Source organism: Carettochelys insculpta, chromosome 7, assembly GCF_033958435.1.
Source record: "Carettochelys insculpta isolate YL-2023 chromosome 7, ASM3395843v1, whole genome shotgun sequence".
Lineage (NCBI taxonomy): Eukaryota > Metazoa > Chordata > Testudines > Carettochelyidae > Carettochelys > Carettochelys insculpta.
In genome coordinates, this window is record NC_134143.1 from 63,106,995 (window position 1) to 63,122,777 (window position 15,783).

The 15,783-nt window shown below is 43.1% G+C and overlaps 1 protein-coding gene across 17 annotated transcripts in view; it reads left to right on the plus strand.

Annotated features, from left to right (window-relative positions):
• Positions 1 to 15,783, plus strand: part of ABLIM1 (actin binding LIM protein 1) — a 299,900-nt gene that overhangs the window by 235,288 nt on the left and 48,829 nt on the right. For 16 of the 17 annotated variants that reach the window (XM_074999086.1, XM_074999098.1, XM_074999089.1 and 13 more), the window contains 2 exons: positions 4,787 to 4,864; positions 11,876 to 12,031. In XM_074999086.1, coding sequence (XP_074855187.1) covers positions 4,787 to 4,864; positions 11,876 to 12,031 — 234 coding nt within the window. The remainder of the gene's footprint in view (positions 1 to 4,786; positions 4,865 to 11,875; positions 12,032 to 15,783) is intronic. The other variant, XM_074999099.1, reaches the window with a different exon arrangement.

Here is a 15,783-nt window from a genome sequence, read left to right on the forward strand (position 1 = left end):
TATTGGATGGGAACAACTAAAGAAAACCCTTTAAATGCTAATCATTGGGTTTCTAAAACTACTTAGACTAACAAAACAAAAAAGCAGTCCAGTAGCACTTTAAAGACTAACAAAATAATTTATTAGGTGATGAGCTTTCATGGCACAGACTCACTTCTTCAGACCACAGCCACAGCAGAACAGACTCAATATTTAAGGCACAGAGAACCAAAAATAGTATTCAAGTTTAGCAAATCAGAAAAACATTATGAAGGTGAGTAAATCAGAGAGCAAAGGGGCAGAAAGGTGGGGTGGGGAGTCAAGAATTAGATAAAGCAAAGTATGTAAAAGAGCCCCCTATAATGAGCTTGAAAATTCCTATCCCAGTTCAAACCACGTGTTAATGTGTTGAATTTGAATGTAAAAGAGAGTTCAGCAGCCTCTCTTTCCAAACTGCTGTGAAAATTCCTCTTCAGTAAAACGCAGACTTTCAGGTCATTAACAGAATGGCCCACTCCATTAAAGTGCTGGGTGACAGGTTTGTGAATCAGGAGTGTTTTGTGTCTGTTTTATGCCCATTAATTCTTTGTCTAAGAGAGTTTGAAGTCTGCCCAATATACAGAGCATCTGGGCATAGTTGGCACATGATGGCATACATGACGTTAGTTGAGGAATATGAGAATGTGCCTGTGATTCTGTGAATAACCTGGTTAGGTCCAGTGATGGTATCTCCAGAGAGCTTTGACTAAGTTCCTCAGCTCACGGATTGCCTTTGTGTTCTGTATTTGTACAGCACGTCGTACAACAGGGTCTTTGTCTGTCAATGAGCTCCCTAAGTGCTAGTGCAATACAAATAATAGTAATGAGAAAGATCTTCACAGAGTTTTGCAGTAGATTGAATGGGAAGTTGGTGCTGTCAGAATGAGGCTGGGAAACAGAAGATTGAGTATAAGGTATGGCAGATCTGGCAAACAGCATTTTCTAATGGTCAAATTGGTGGGAAGTGAGTAAGCATGAAAAATCAGATTGGAGACAGGAGCACTGAGGAAAAGGAGACTAGGTCACTGATCCTGATAGTGCTTGTGTGCATGATTAACTTTATAGGTACCTGAGTACTCTCATTGATTTGAGTACAACCACTCCCATGCTTAAAATTAAGCACATGTATGTGTGTGCAGGACTGGGGCCTAAACTTGGAAAGCAGCCTGAATAATGTGACTGAGCATTGTCTGATTCACAGTCTGTGTTGACCTCATGTCGATTTCCCTTACGCTTTTTGGGGAGGTAGAGTACACAAAATGGTAGGAGAGTGCTCTCCCACTGATTTTAGTATGGCTTCACCAGCCCTGGTAAATCCACGCTTGCTTCATCGATTGCAGCAGTCCCGATTTACCAGGAAATATAGACATACACTAAGTGTTAAAAAAAAAAAAAAAAAAAAAAAAACCAAAACAATTGAGCAAGTTGCTAAATAGGACAAAGGAATTAGCGGATCACAGAATGTATATGTAGGAGCCAAACAGGGAGGTGAGCCTGAGAAACACTGACTGTTTGTTGGCAACATCTGATTCCCTAAAGTAATTATAAATGGCCCTTTTCCATGATGTACAAATGTTTGTCTGTTACCTTCCAAAGAGTGTATGGGGATAGAAGAAGGGGACAGAGAAGAGTATAGTTTCTCTGAAATTTCACATTTTGTTTGCACTTATTAGAGAAAATAAACTGAAAAAAGACAAATCTTTGGCTAAAAGCAGAAGGTGAGTAATGAGGAAGAAGCCCTGAATTGCACCTTGGCCGTTTAACCTTGTTCCTTATGCTTTGTTAATAAAAACAATCACATACCATAGCAACTGCAACAACTTACTACATATGACCATATGGCTCCACTCAAACAGCAATATAAAATGTCAGAGTTAAAGGGAATGCATGTTTCTCATTAACAGCCTGATTTTCCTGTTTATTCTCAGTGTTTTGGTGTGGGTTTTTTTTTTTGTTGTTGTTTGGTTTTTTGTGGGTTTTTTCTTTTTTCTTTTTTCTTTTTTCTTTTTTTTTTTTTTGCTAATGTAAATTATTTTTCTCTTCTTTACGTTCTGGGAGGGGGGCATAAGAACAGCTGATCATTGTAGAAATTTCTGTGCTTTCTTCCAGCACTATGGGATTTTGTAGCTACTAAGAGGGTCCAACAGCCAGCTGAGAAAATAGGCTCAGTCCTGCTGTGGGGAGAGAACAAAAGAGAGGCATCTTTCAGTGTCTTCATCTGTTGCATTTGATCTAAATCCTTAATCCTCTTGGTACCTTTGCCAAGTCCTTGAATTCTCCTGGTGTTCCAAATGCACGTGTTTCTTTAATGGGATTCCTAAAACACATGTCAAATCAGCTGGGAAAGAATGCATCACACAGCTGAGGAATTCTCTCTTCGGCCTGTTCTTAATGATGCCCCTTTAGCTTGCTCACTGTAATGTAAAAGCTAAAAGAACCCTGGGAGGATGGCAGCTACTCTGCTGAAGGCCTTTCAGGAAGTATCTGCTGAGAGACAAGAAATCCCCACAGGCCTACTTGCATTCTCATTAAAGATTTCCTGAAATAAGATCAGTACATCAGATTGTCCAGTGATGTTTTTCCTTCCAGTTGGCAATAGCTGTTCCTTTGGTTCTGTGTCACAGGCCAACAAGTGACAGGAACAAGTTTACCAATAGTTCAATTGTTCAATGACACGAGAGTAAAATAGCCCACGGCACTCACCAGAATCACCCACCAGGCAACAAGGTGTTTCATGTTTATAACTCCTTTACTAGCTTCTGATTTGAGAATGTTGTTTTTGTAGAGTTCTCATTTTTCTGGAAGATGTAAACATGGGCTTTGAGTCTTCCAAGAAAAACCTTGGACAATATCTAGAACCCACTAACGTTAGTGGGAATATTTCCATTATTTTCTGTGGGTTTTGGATTGAGCTCCTCATTTGTTAATTTTTAGGTCATGACAATTTACTTTAGCACTTTTAACTATAGGCTCGGGGTAGTCGCATTAGTCTGTAGCGTCACAAATAACAAGCAGTCCTGTAGCACCTTAAAGACTAACAAATGCATTAGGTAATGCGCTTTTGCAGGTAAGACTTCTTCAGATTATTGGAATAGGCAATTAGAATCCAAGGTTTATATAGCAGGGAGACGGTGGGGGAAGGAAGGAGGGGGAAAAAGGAGAAAAAAACTGTTACTAGTAGGACCTGTAAGTGAAACAAATTAAGTAAGATGTTTGTTGTTTCTGTGAATATCAAAAGTGGGGTAATTGCCCTTGTAATGCATAAGGTAATTGAGATCTCTGTTAAGACCTAATTTAAATGTGTTGAATTTGCAAATGAGTTCTAATTCAGCTGTCTCCCTTTGTAATCTCGCGGTAAAATCCTTCTTCAGAAGAATGGCTGCTTTAACCTCCCTGGACATTCAATAATGGATTTAAAAGTGTTCCCCTGTAGGTGTAAGTGCATTCCAATTCCTGATGTCGGATTTATATCCATTCATCCTTCGGCGCAGAGACTGTCCAGTTTGTACAATGTTCACAGCAGAGGGGCATTGCTGGCACATGGTGGCATATTTCACATTGGTGGACATGGAGGTATAGGAGCCCCTGATGGTGTGACTGATGTGATTAGGTCCCATGGTGGTGTCACTAGTGTAGATATGTGGGCAGAGCTGGCAACAGGGTTTGTCGCAGGTATAGGTTCCTAGGTTACAGTTTCTGTGGTATGGTGTGTGGCTGCTGGTATTTTCTTGAGGTTGGGCAGCTGTCTGTAAGAGATGACTGGCCTGTCATCTAAGGCCTGTGAGAGTTTTTTCCTCTCCACTACCTGCTATATAAATAATGGATTCTAATTGTCTACTCCAATAATCTGAAGAATTGGGTCTTACCTACGAAAGTTCATTGCCTAATAAATGTATTAATCTTTAAGGTGCTACAGAACTGCTTGTTACTTTTCACTAAGTGTACTGCTTGGTAGATTTAGGAGGAATTATCATACATTGCAGAACATTGATTGCTTTTTTACAGTAGATTCATCAAAGAAGAACCAAGGAGATTTTTGAGTAAGGGACTTCCTGATTTATGCAAATTTGAACTCAGGTACCTAATGATATTTTTGTGCACACTTCCTTACATGGAGGTAATGTCTCTGACAAAGCTTTGTGCTGCACTACATTCAAGTTGTAAGGCGAAGGCATTGTAGAGGAGAATTTCAGCTTGAAGTTTTACCTGCAGCTGTTGTGCCTGAAGTGTGATCTGTAGATTGTGAAGTATTCTGAGGGAGAGGAGAGTTTTCTGTCTTCCTACAAAGAGGTGTTAGGCCCAATTCTGCACTCATTGACTTTGACATAGTTCTAGTGACTGAGGACTTGAGTGATAGCAGGTGGGTATGATGCTGCACGGCCCACTTGCATACTGCAGGATTGGAATCTTGTTCCCCACCAGTGGAACAGAGAGGGATTGGCCATTAGTCAAATAGTGCTTCCAGCTGGGACATTGGAGTGGTCCTGCAATGCCTCTGTGAGATGCTTTCTTTTGTTTGTTGTTGTTTAGAATCTCTCTTTTTTCAGTGTGCCTTAGGAAACTCTCTCTTTCCACACACAACCTCCCAAAAGAGAAACCATGCCTGCCTCAGAGAGTTGGGAAATTCCCAGAATGCTGGAGTTTGCATTTACATTATTTGGCTTTAATTCATTTGAAGACAAATTAATCTTTTTGCTTTTAGTGACGATTTAATTCTTAGTGTTATACCTGCAGACAGATCACTTACAAGTAAACATTTGTTTTACAGCCTACAAGAACATCCTCAGAAAGCATTTATTCCAGACCAGGTTCCAGTATTCCTGGCTCACCAGGCCATACTATCTATGTAAGTATAATTTCAAAATTAGTAACCCTTTGCTTTGCTAACAACTAGGTAAAAGCTGGGATTTTAAAATATCCTCTAAGGACTTTGGAAGGCCAGTTTCATTAAAACTATGGGAATTGGATACTCTAGTGCCATAAAATAAACCAGCAGTCATGTAGCACTTTAACGACTAACAAAATAAATTTATTAGGTGATGAGCTTCTGTGGGGTAGACCCACTTCTACAGCTCTGGAAACACAGAACTGGCATAGGCATCTTTGTAAATCTCAGACAGACAGTTTGCGTAGGAAAGTTGTTGTAAGCTACACTGTGCCATAGTTGTTTTCCCATCTATTCAGTGTGGCTGCCAGGTGTATTAGGTTGCTCTGTGAGAACCGACAGAACCTTATTCCACTTCTAGCTGGTTTTGAAGGAAAAAAAAAAAAAGCCAGGGGCAAAAGGGCTAAAACCTCAAAACAGCTACTGCCCAAAAGAGGATTGTATATGTGCACTACTCCCTCTCCTGCCCAGGGCCATTGGCCCTCTGCTGCTAGAGTAACTTAGACTTGGAGAATCTTTGTCTTCCCTCTGGTTGCTGCCCTGCCTAAGAAGTTTATAGGTGTGCTGCTGCCTCTGCCTAAGGAACTTCTTTAGCTCAACTGCTTTTAGTGCTGAGGGTCCTGGTTCCAGGCTCATGGGCAGCCTGAGCTGGGTCAGTTTCAGTCACATGCAATGGAAGTTCATCTTTGTCCCAGAAGAGAGGAGCCTGTGCTGCTAGGACAAGGCAATTTGGAGGAAGAGGCGAAAGCCTAGAGAAATTAGGTGAATCCTGCCCACTCTTATAGGCCATTTCTACACTTCGAAGAAAGTGGCATGCTAATAAATGGCCCAAAATGTGCTAATGAGACGTGGATGCAAATTCCCCATGACTCATTAGCATAAGGTCACATGATTTGGAGTCTGGAAGACTTTCTTCCAGACTCCAAAACACTGTTTAGAAGTCTGGCCCCCAGGGGGTCTTCCGGAAGGAAGTCCTTCTTCTGGAGGCCCCTTCTTCCCAAAAATATTTAGGAAGAAGGGGCCTCTGGAAGAAGGACTTCCTTCCGGAAGACCCCCCTGGCGGCAGTGCTTCTAAACAGCATTTTGGAGTACGGAGGAACATCTTCCAGACTCCCAAATCGTGTGACCTTATGCTAATGAAGCACAGGGAATTTACATCCTTGCCCCATCAGCATAATTCAGGCCATTTATTATGTGTAGAAATGGCCATAATGTATAGCTAGCCCCTGTTTGCCTACACATCCATTAGTAGGCTCATAGTCGCGAAAGGCTGAGGATTTCTGCCAACGGTCATTGAATCCTGCGGAGAGCAACTTGGATTTCTCCGTGTTGTATAGCTACTTGCTTTGCTATACTTTGGCATTTCTCAAACATTTTCTGTATCTTGAGCTTGCCTGCACTAGAATGATTTGCCACTTTAGATACACTAGTATAGTTAGAGCAGGAACCCCTGCTCCCCAGAGTGGCTGCAGTTTCACATGTAGAAAAAGGCTTCTGCCAGTATAGCTTATTCCATTAAGGCTTTGTCTACACCACAGCATAAAGTCAGTTTTAAAGCACTTAGCTTGATTCAACAATGTGACTCTCTTCACTGCAGATACCATTAAGTTAATTTTAAGGGGTGCTAAGATCGACTTTCTTGCCCCTCCCTGCCACTCCCAAGTGGTAAAGCTCCAGCTTTGAATTTTAAAGGTCAAATTAATGCAGTGTGGAAACAGTGCTACTTTAAATCGATTTTATTGGCCTCCAGAGGGGTCCCACAGTGCCTCGTGTGTGTGTTCTGGCTTCTCTCACCTCTGCTGCTCTCCAGATGTGCAGGAAGTGGGTAACAGGAAGCCTGGCCATTTGAATTCAGCTTCTTTCTGGCCAGCGTGGTGATCACATCTAGCCATGATTCCTCAGGGTCACAGAAGAGCCCCAGTATGGAGCCATCAGGAGAGCCAGGATCTCATTTCTGTGTGGGTGGATGAATCTGTGCTGCGTAGACAGCAAGGACGCTCAGCAGTACCGGGTGGAAATCAAGCTCCACACACACTCAGAGGGCGCTGGCTGTGCAGACCATGCCTGCAGACAGCAGCATGTCCTGCATGGGGTTGCAGCACTTGAGAGGGCTTCTTCCCTGTGCAGGATTTAACAGGAGAGTCCGAAAAACTTGTTTTCTTTGCTTCACATTTTATGGGGCTGCCCACCACCCAAGCTGCCATGAGGCGGTTTCATTTTTCAGCGGTCGCTGCTGGGACTGGGCTTCATTCTGTCCCTTTCTAAAGAATGACGACTTTTAAAAATAACCTTGTTACCAATTGTCTTTCACCTCCTTGGGGCAGTTCAGGGAGCACCCTACTGGTGCCATACACAGCCAGTCACACAGCCTGGCTCAGGAATCACTGGGACGGCAGCAGAATGTGACTGGCGGACATACAGAGTACTTTCCCTTCCCAACGCATGTGGCTCGGGAGAGGATTTCCTGTGAAGGAATGGTGCTTGTGGGCTCGCTCTCTCTCCCTTCCTTCTCACACACAGGCAGTTGAGCTAGGGCTTCTTTACCAGAAGAGGCAAGGAAATCCCTGAATTCTTGCCTCAACTTTCCTATCTTCTAATGCTTCCTTAACTTTTCCTCCTCAACTCAAGCCACTACTTCTGACAGAATAATGGCTCCTTGGGGCAACCACTAGACGCCAACACCCTCTGGGATTCTTTCCTTCTCTTCCATTTAGTCTTGGGGATTCGTGATGAGTCTGGAGCTAATACTTCTAATGGTCTCCTCGCCTCCTGTTGGAGATATCAGTGTAATGACTCCTTCCAGGAAGCTACCCACTGGAAACCAATGCCCTCCCTAGAGTGTTCTTCACTTCTACATGGTGACGACTCAGAAATTTCTCTCTCTAATCCAAAGCTGGCTCTTTCAGGCAGATGCACTACCACAATGCTACACTTTTTTCATTGTATCTTTTCTCCTTGTGAATATAATGAAGTCTTTCACTAGTCGCATAGATTCCTGTTTGGTGTATTTTCACTGGGAGAAGAGAGGCTAACTGCTAGAAACCAACACCCTCTGTCTTTCCTTCTCTTCTTCCTTTAGGCATGCTAACCACTAGGCACCAATGCTCTCTGGGATTCTGTACTTTTCTTTTTCGTGACATTGTATGTTTTCTCTGTGCGAATAATATGAAATCTTTCACTGGTCACATAGACCCACTTTCAGCCATTCAAGTTTGGTGTATTGTCAGCCGGTGGCGTGGGGGGGGGTGGGGACTTCTGAAAAATGGCTCTTCTTCACTTCTGTGTGGTGATGGCTCACAAATTTCTCTCTCTAGTTCAAACCTGGCTACGTCAGCCTCTCTCTCTATCTCTTCACTTATATTTAATGTCAAAGTAAAATATTTTATAAAAGCTGCCTCTTTCCATAATGTGGATGAATCAAACAATTTCTATCATCGGTGAAAGAGACTTCTGGAAAATGTCCTTTGTTTTCAATGGCGGGGGGAAGAAGGGCAATGCAGTCGGAGAAGATGACATCACACACTCACTTGTGGGGCATTTTTTCCCATAATGCACCAGCAAAAAACCTGAAAATGCAATGGGGCTGAAGGAACTGTGGGATAGGTGCCCACAGTGCACTGCTGCAACAGTCAAACTTTAGCATTTAGTGGGGATGCACTAAGTCAACTTTGTGAGCAGGTGTGGATGCTCAACTTTGACCATGAAATCTAGTGGTAAAAAGTCAACTTTAATAAATTCGATTTTATTTCATAAAGTAGATGCAGCCTTAAGGAGTGAAATAAGCCATACTGGTATCAGGCCTCATTATTATGGTATAAGTGTGTTTACATTAGGGGCTGCTTATGTTGGAAGTTACTGTACTTCTCCGCAGCCCATGTGGGTATGTTGTTATGCTCAATAAAATTTTACCACTAGAACAGAGAATTTGGTCCTGGGGGAAGAGTTCTTGAGAAATACCAGAAGTGTCGAGCCTTGCTGAATAACGGGGCAAACACTAGGGCTGTGGATGCGCTCGCAAATTAAAACTTGCCGCGCATCCACACACAAAATACATTTTTTGGCAGTTGATTGACAAAACTCGGCACTTCTGTCGACAACCTTCTGCTTCTCCCAGATGAGGAAGAGTGCCTTTGTCGACAAAGTATCAGAGAAGTAGCCGCATTAGTTTGCGTCTCCAAAAAACAAGAACAAGTCTGTATCTGCAAAAAAGCAAGAAGTCCTATTGCATCTTATAGACTAACAGATATTTTGGCATATAAACTTTTGTGGGTAAAGACCTGGACTTCTTGTTGTTTTTTGTCAACAAAAAAGCTGTGGGGATGCTTTGGGGGGCCTTCTCTTGACAGACAGGGCTCCCAGAACATTGGACAGCCCTAGCTGCTTGCTTCCGATTGGCTGTTTTGTCAAGAGAGCTGCCAGGCAGTCCAGTTGCTCTGTCAACAGAGCCGCTTGCTCTTTTAATCCACTTTTAGCGTATGGCCACGCTCCGGTCAACAAACATTTCATCGGAAAATCTCTTCCAGCAGAAGTGTCTGTCAACAGATGCTTCTAGTGTAGCCAAAACCTAGGATTTTTGCTGTGCTCCCTTATTCTGATGAGTTAGTATTCGCAGAATAACGTGAGTGCCCTGTAACCCCTTCCTGAAGGACTTCTTTTCTTCAGGGTTTTCGAAGATCTTGCTGGATGCATAGATCTCGCAGTGCATCCGTTTGTTCCCATGAGGAACATATAGCATCCCAGAAATCAGAGCTGGAAAAGCCTTATTAAATCATCACCAAAGTGGGAAAGCTCCCAGCATTTTTAAAGGAACGGTAGTTGTCTGTTTTTATTCATCTTTTGCAGTAGTAACCCACCTGGGTATCTGTAGAAATTTACCTAGAAAAGTCCCTATCTTTGTAATCCGTCTCAGAGGGATAGCAGTGTTAGTCTGTATCTTTAAAAACAATGAGGCATCCTGTAGCACCTTAGAGACTAATTAGGGTTACTCATTTAAGCTTATGCCCTAATAAATCAGTTAGTCTCTAATTTGCTACAGGACTTTTCATAATCTGTGCTATTCAGATTCCAAGCCTAAGAAATAGAGGCGAGCATCAAAAGAACATCTAGAGGGATCACAGGGTGTATACTGTATTTTGAGACCTACAGGATGCAGACACACAGTAAACCCCCGCTTTGCATGATTTTGACACACACGTTAATCACATTAACAGGAATGTCAAAACCCCAGGCTCCAGCCACCTGCTTCCCCCAGCTGGGTGAAGCAGGTGGCTGGAGCCTGGGGGGACAGTTCTTCCCTCTGGCTTTCCCCAGCTGGGCAAAGCCAGAGGGAAGCCGCAGGGCTGCTCCTTTCAGTGCTCCACCGCTGGCTCCAAGTGCTGGAGCCCGTGTCGGAGCACTGAAAGGAGCAGCCCCGTCGCTTCCTCCAGCTGGGAGGAGGCGGGAGGTGACGGGGAGAGAACCCCTCAGCCCCAGGGAGCCAGGAGCCAGTCAGTTTCCCGGCTCCTGCAAGCAGGGGGGATCTGGGAAAGTGGCCAGGTGCTGCTGTGCCCGGCTCCTGTGGGCTTGGTGGATGAAGGAAGAGGGAAGTGGGGTGTGGGGAGCTGCTCAGCACCCAGGGAGCCAGGAGCCTGGAAAGTGACCAGGTGCTGCTGCATCTGGCTCCAGGCTCCCAGGGGCTTGGAGGAGGAGGATGGAGGGGTCCCGACCCCTGATTTATGCAAAATTTGAGTTACATGAGGGTTGCAAGCCACATAACTCGGGGGTTTACTGTACTGATGGTTTGCAAAGTATGTGGAAAAATTGACTTAGAGGTCCAATCATGTATCTGCTCTAAGCACTGCTAGTTATGCTACGCACGGTACTGCAGAAGGAGCAGCCAGTAAATTACACAGTGCTGGTTTGAAACCAGAGTAAAATCTGGAGTTTTTGCCAACATGCTGATATGTGCAGCTTCAGAGCCTCAGGCCAGCTTATGAAACTCACCCCTTGTTATCTGCTTTCTGAGGCCAACTCAGCATTACTCCTCTACCTTGGTATAAAACTCTGTTAAATTTCCCTACATTAACAACATCCTGATACAAATGAGTGTGTGTGTGTGCATGACCTTTAGTTAAGTCGTTTTTGTTACAGTCAAACAAGTTTCAGGTAATTTTTGAAAAAAAAAGCCATTGTTTAATCATTTAAAGTACTTTTTTTAAAAACACAAACTAATTTTAAAATGCAGCAGCTTGAAGAGTTGTATGGGAATTACTAGGCCAAGTGGATTGTAAAGGGGGAATAAATGTTATACAGCTCAGAAAATTTACGTGTCACGTGTCTGTCTCTAGCATGAGTGAAAACGAATCTGAGTTGAAACTGACCAATGTAATTTTACTGTTCAGCTTCGTGAAGTGCACAAGGTGTAAAAACAACATAAAAGATTAAAAGAAAATTAGATGGGTCAGAGTATTTAATGTCTTATCAGCATCTCTTGGCCATGTTCACAGATACTGTCGTGACGGATGCCAAATAAAAAAGTAGAATGATTGGAGTTTTGTTTGCTTTCTGTTTCATTTTAGGGTGTTTTTTCCGCTAATGTAAGGAAGGTGGGCAGGGGCTTTCCCTCTTCAAAATACCATGTGTAAGCCTCTCAACATCTGTATGAGCTACGCAGCCAGTGTTGTTTATGCATGTTTTGGTGAAGTGACTTGCCCAAAGCCACTCAATGAGTCATTTGCAGATCTGGGATTTCAAACTGAGGGTTAGGAACCATGAGCTCCTATGTTCAGTCGATTTAGAGCTTGCTGTTTCTTGCCTCAACTCTCAATAAAACATTGTGTGCATCAGAGGAGGCATAATGGTCACTTTATGCATTAATGGAGTGCCAAGAAGGGTTTAAGTGAAAGCAAATTCCCCAAAAGCATGAAATTATGTAAAACAGACATTACTAGTGCATTTGTGTGTGTTAATTTATCTTCTGTCTTTGACCTTCAGGCAAAAGTAGACAATGAGATCCTTGATTACAAGGATTTAGCAGCTATTCCCAAAGTCAAGGCCATTTATGACATTGAACGTCCAGACCTAATTACTTATGAGCCATTCTACACTTCCGCCTACGAGGACAGACAGGAGAGACAGAGTCTTGGAGAGGTAATGAATTCATGAGTGACCCGTTCTGTTGTACGCTGTCATTCAGAGCCAGTTACGCTTCTATCCTCTTTTGAAACAGTTTGTAACTGACACTATTCAATGCTGTTGCTGCTGCTGTTCGGTTCAAGTGCTTGCATCTATCTGATTTGTGTTTAAAGGAAAGAATTGTGATGTTGATTCATACTTCACATTTCGTCATGTGGCCAGCTGCAGAAATAAGCGTATGACCGCGTTGTATCTCCTACCTTGAACTAACACTGGCAATTAATTAAGAGGTGGTGGGATGTGGTTTTTGCTTCATCTGTATTCATAACTCACATTAACTCTTGGATGGCTGCTTCCAAGCTTAGTGCATGAGGAAAACGCAATTCCAGTACTGTGTCACAAACCAGGTATGTTTCACTTTAAAGCTCTGACGTTCCCAGTGAATTGTCAGGGTTCCAAATGAATATCACAGCTTTGTGTGGCAGCAGTATGGTTAATAACATTGGGACTTTGGCACATATGTCTCACGTGGAAACAGAGGCCCAACGCATTTTTCCAGGCATGAGATAGAGCCAGATGAGCCATTATTCACCTAGAAGTAACCAAGAAGATGCATTGACTTGCTCCATAGAAGCAATTCATTTCTGTATCTGCTCTTATACTCTGATTCAGTAAGAAGAGGCATTTGGTCCCTCTTCTGAAACTTGTGCTTTAAAGGGAAGGCCTGTCAGATTGCAGGTTTCTTTCTGTTCCTCCAGGTCCCTGGTGGGCAACCTGCAGCCTGTCGGGGTTCTATGTACAGCATGCGAGACATTTTGTTTTCTGTTGCCCACATGTAGGATTGCCGGATTCTGCTGGTTTTCATCCATGTAGGTGGTTTTCCTACAGTATTACTAAAGTGACATGCAAATAAAGTGAGGGCATGTGAAATGCGGTGTGTGCTGATTGTGCACATCGTCGACTATAAAAGCCGTCTATTCCCGCTGCATCCAATGAAACTGCTCCTGAGATTCAGCTGGCACACCCCTTGACTCCTAGATATATAAGCATAGTTAGCAAAGCTACACTGTCTTGGTTACAACAATCTTGAGGCCCAGTGAGATGAAGGAGGGGCACTCGTGTGGCCCACTCACTGGCCTAGGTTGCCCATTGCTGCACCAGGCTCATAAGGGCACATTGCTGGTATTTCCATCCCACGTTTGATTCTAAGTAGATTGGTCATTTTTGGCCTCCTGTGGAAGTCAAAGGCACTTTCTGAAATGACTCTCTAAACAGACAGTGGGCCCAGAGCCGCTCACTTCTATCCATGCAATCCCCGTGGTTCCACTGGGTGAAATGGAGAGCAGAATTTGGCCCACTATTTCTGACCGCTTCAGAGCCTTAGGGGGAACCAGCCTTCCACAGCCAAGCAAATTGTGTCTGTTCGGCATCTGTGGATACCACCATCTCAGCAATTTTTATGCCAACCATTGGCAGAGCATGTTTCTTCCTTCTCTAACAATATGGAGGAAATGAGCCTGACCCAAAGTGAGCCTTATTTTTCTTACACATGGGGAAAAGGGGCTGAGGTGGAGAGATTATGTAACTCCTTCAAATTGTGGGAGACTTTTTCAGAGGCACAAGTGGCATTTAAGCAAGCAACTCTGTGTCTTTGGAAATCTCCTGCATTATCAAACCAGTGTGTAGGCTAGCTGGAACATGCTAGTCATGATCACTACGGGCTATTGTGTTCATATGTGTGTGTGCCTGTAAACTACAAAAGTTGAGAGTGCAGAGGACTGGACAGCTCAGGAGCTAGGTTATGAATCAGTCATCCTTTTTTTCATCCAGGTCAGAGTTGAATCTGACTGATGGCTCATTGGAGGACTGTGTGAAATGAATCTGTGGTTTCCGACCAGATCCTGGAAGACATGAGCCCTCATTGCAAAAAACCACTCTCAGAATCAACACCAGTTTGCCCCCGATGGCCACAGAAAAAGAGGCCTGAATGGATTAGGAGACATGAAGTGCCTCTCTCCCTGGAAGAGGTCAACATCCCTTTGATGCTCTTTGACAAAGCAGCATGGTAGCAACATGTTTGCAGCTGCCCACATGGCACCTGTTCTGCGGATAAACGAGAGGCTTCAGAGATGTCTCTTCAATCCAAAACCCATCAGCAGCACTCAATTCACTTGCATTTTTAGAAAAGGAAAGTAAAGTAAAAAACACAGAAATGAGGCAGTAGTGGCTAGTGGGAGTCAGGAGACCTGGGTTCTGCTGCTGACTTCTGTGTGACTTTGGGCAAATCGCTTCACTCTTTGTACCCCTGTTTCTCTTCCCAGCCCTTGTCTGTCACTTTCTAAACTGTGAACTCTTCAGGCCATCTCTAGCTGTATGTTAGTACAGTATCAAATACAGTAAGACCCCAGTCTTGGCTGGGGCTTCAAGGTAGTAGTGGTTAATCACTATCATTAAGAAATAAGATACATACAGGCGTGGAGAGGAATTGCACTCTGTATGGGGAAAAAAAAGGTTACACTCTCCATTAATCTCATGATACATATTTCCAATCAACCATATCCCTCTTCGTGGAGTGTTTGCTTGGTATTTGTGTCCATTTTAATCATCCATAAATGTTATGCAAAAGTGTAAGGAAAGGTTGTTTAGAATGTAAATCAATTTTTCAATTAATGAACTTTAAGATGTCGTAAACCATCCAGAGAGTCTAGTGTACTGACCTTTACTCACTCAGGGCTAAAACCGTGATACTTAACTGTGGACATCTCCCATTGATTTCATTACGAATTGTACTCCATTAAGGACCACTGCACTTGGCTGCAAGAAAGCAGTGATTTGCACCAATTTATCACTGACATGCTGTTAAATGAAGGTTGGCAAACATTACACTTCCAAGATGTCATCACATTGCACAGACGACCCTCATTAGCCATGCAGCTCTATTATGCTTTGGGCACAGTAAATATTTTCAGAGACATTTTCTGGGTAATGAAAACACATTGATCAACACCCTGGGTTTTAAGGTAGACACTAACAGCCACAAACTCAATAAATATCACACCGAATTACTAATTAAATTAAACATGCTAAGTTGACTTTTGGATTTGGAAGGGAGTAATACATGTTTACACTGAAATCTACATTCAATCAAAGCTGTTTACAGAAGTGATCTCACTAAACACGTTGTACTGTGTGTTTCTGGCTAAATCACATGCGCTGTTACTTCCTCACTCGTACTGCCAAGACCAAAAAGAGAAATGAAGAGAGGTGGGTTGCGACAGTCATTAATGCAACATCATCATTCAACACTAAAAAAACAAAAAGGAACTCAATGACCATTTCTCCCAATTTATGACAGTCTATTAAAGAATCTTTTAGCTGAGTTCCCTTTGTTTTCTGCCTGGTGACATTCCATGTTAACATTAAAGGTCTATGTAATAGCCTTTCAAGAAGCCATTACATCCTTTGACAAATAATACTTCTGGTTTCCACGTGCTACAGGAAAGCTTTGCCTGTGTGTGGGTCTGATTTTACAACCCAGTAGTTAATGGGTACTTTGCCATTTATGTCATTTCAGGGTCAAGTTCCATTTAGGGCCATATTCCCAGGCTCGCTCTGATCCCATTTAGGGACCTAAAGAAATGGCCAGATTTCTAAAAGAGTGCAATGTGGTTTTGGGTGCAAAGCTCTCTTTAAAATCTACCCTGTAATGGCAGCCATTTGCCTTGTCAGGCATTGCATTACCACTATCTAAGGCCTTGCTAATGCTG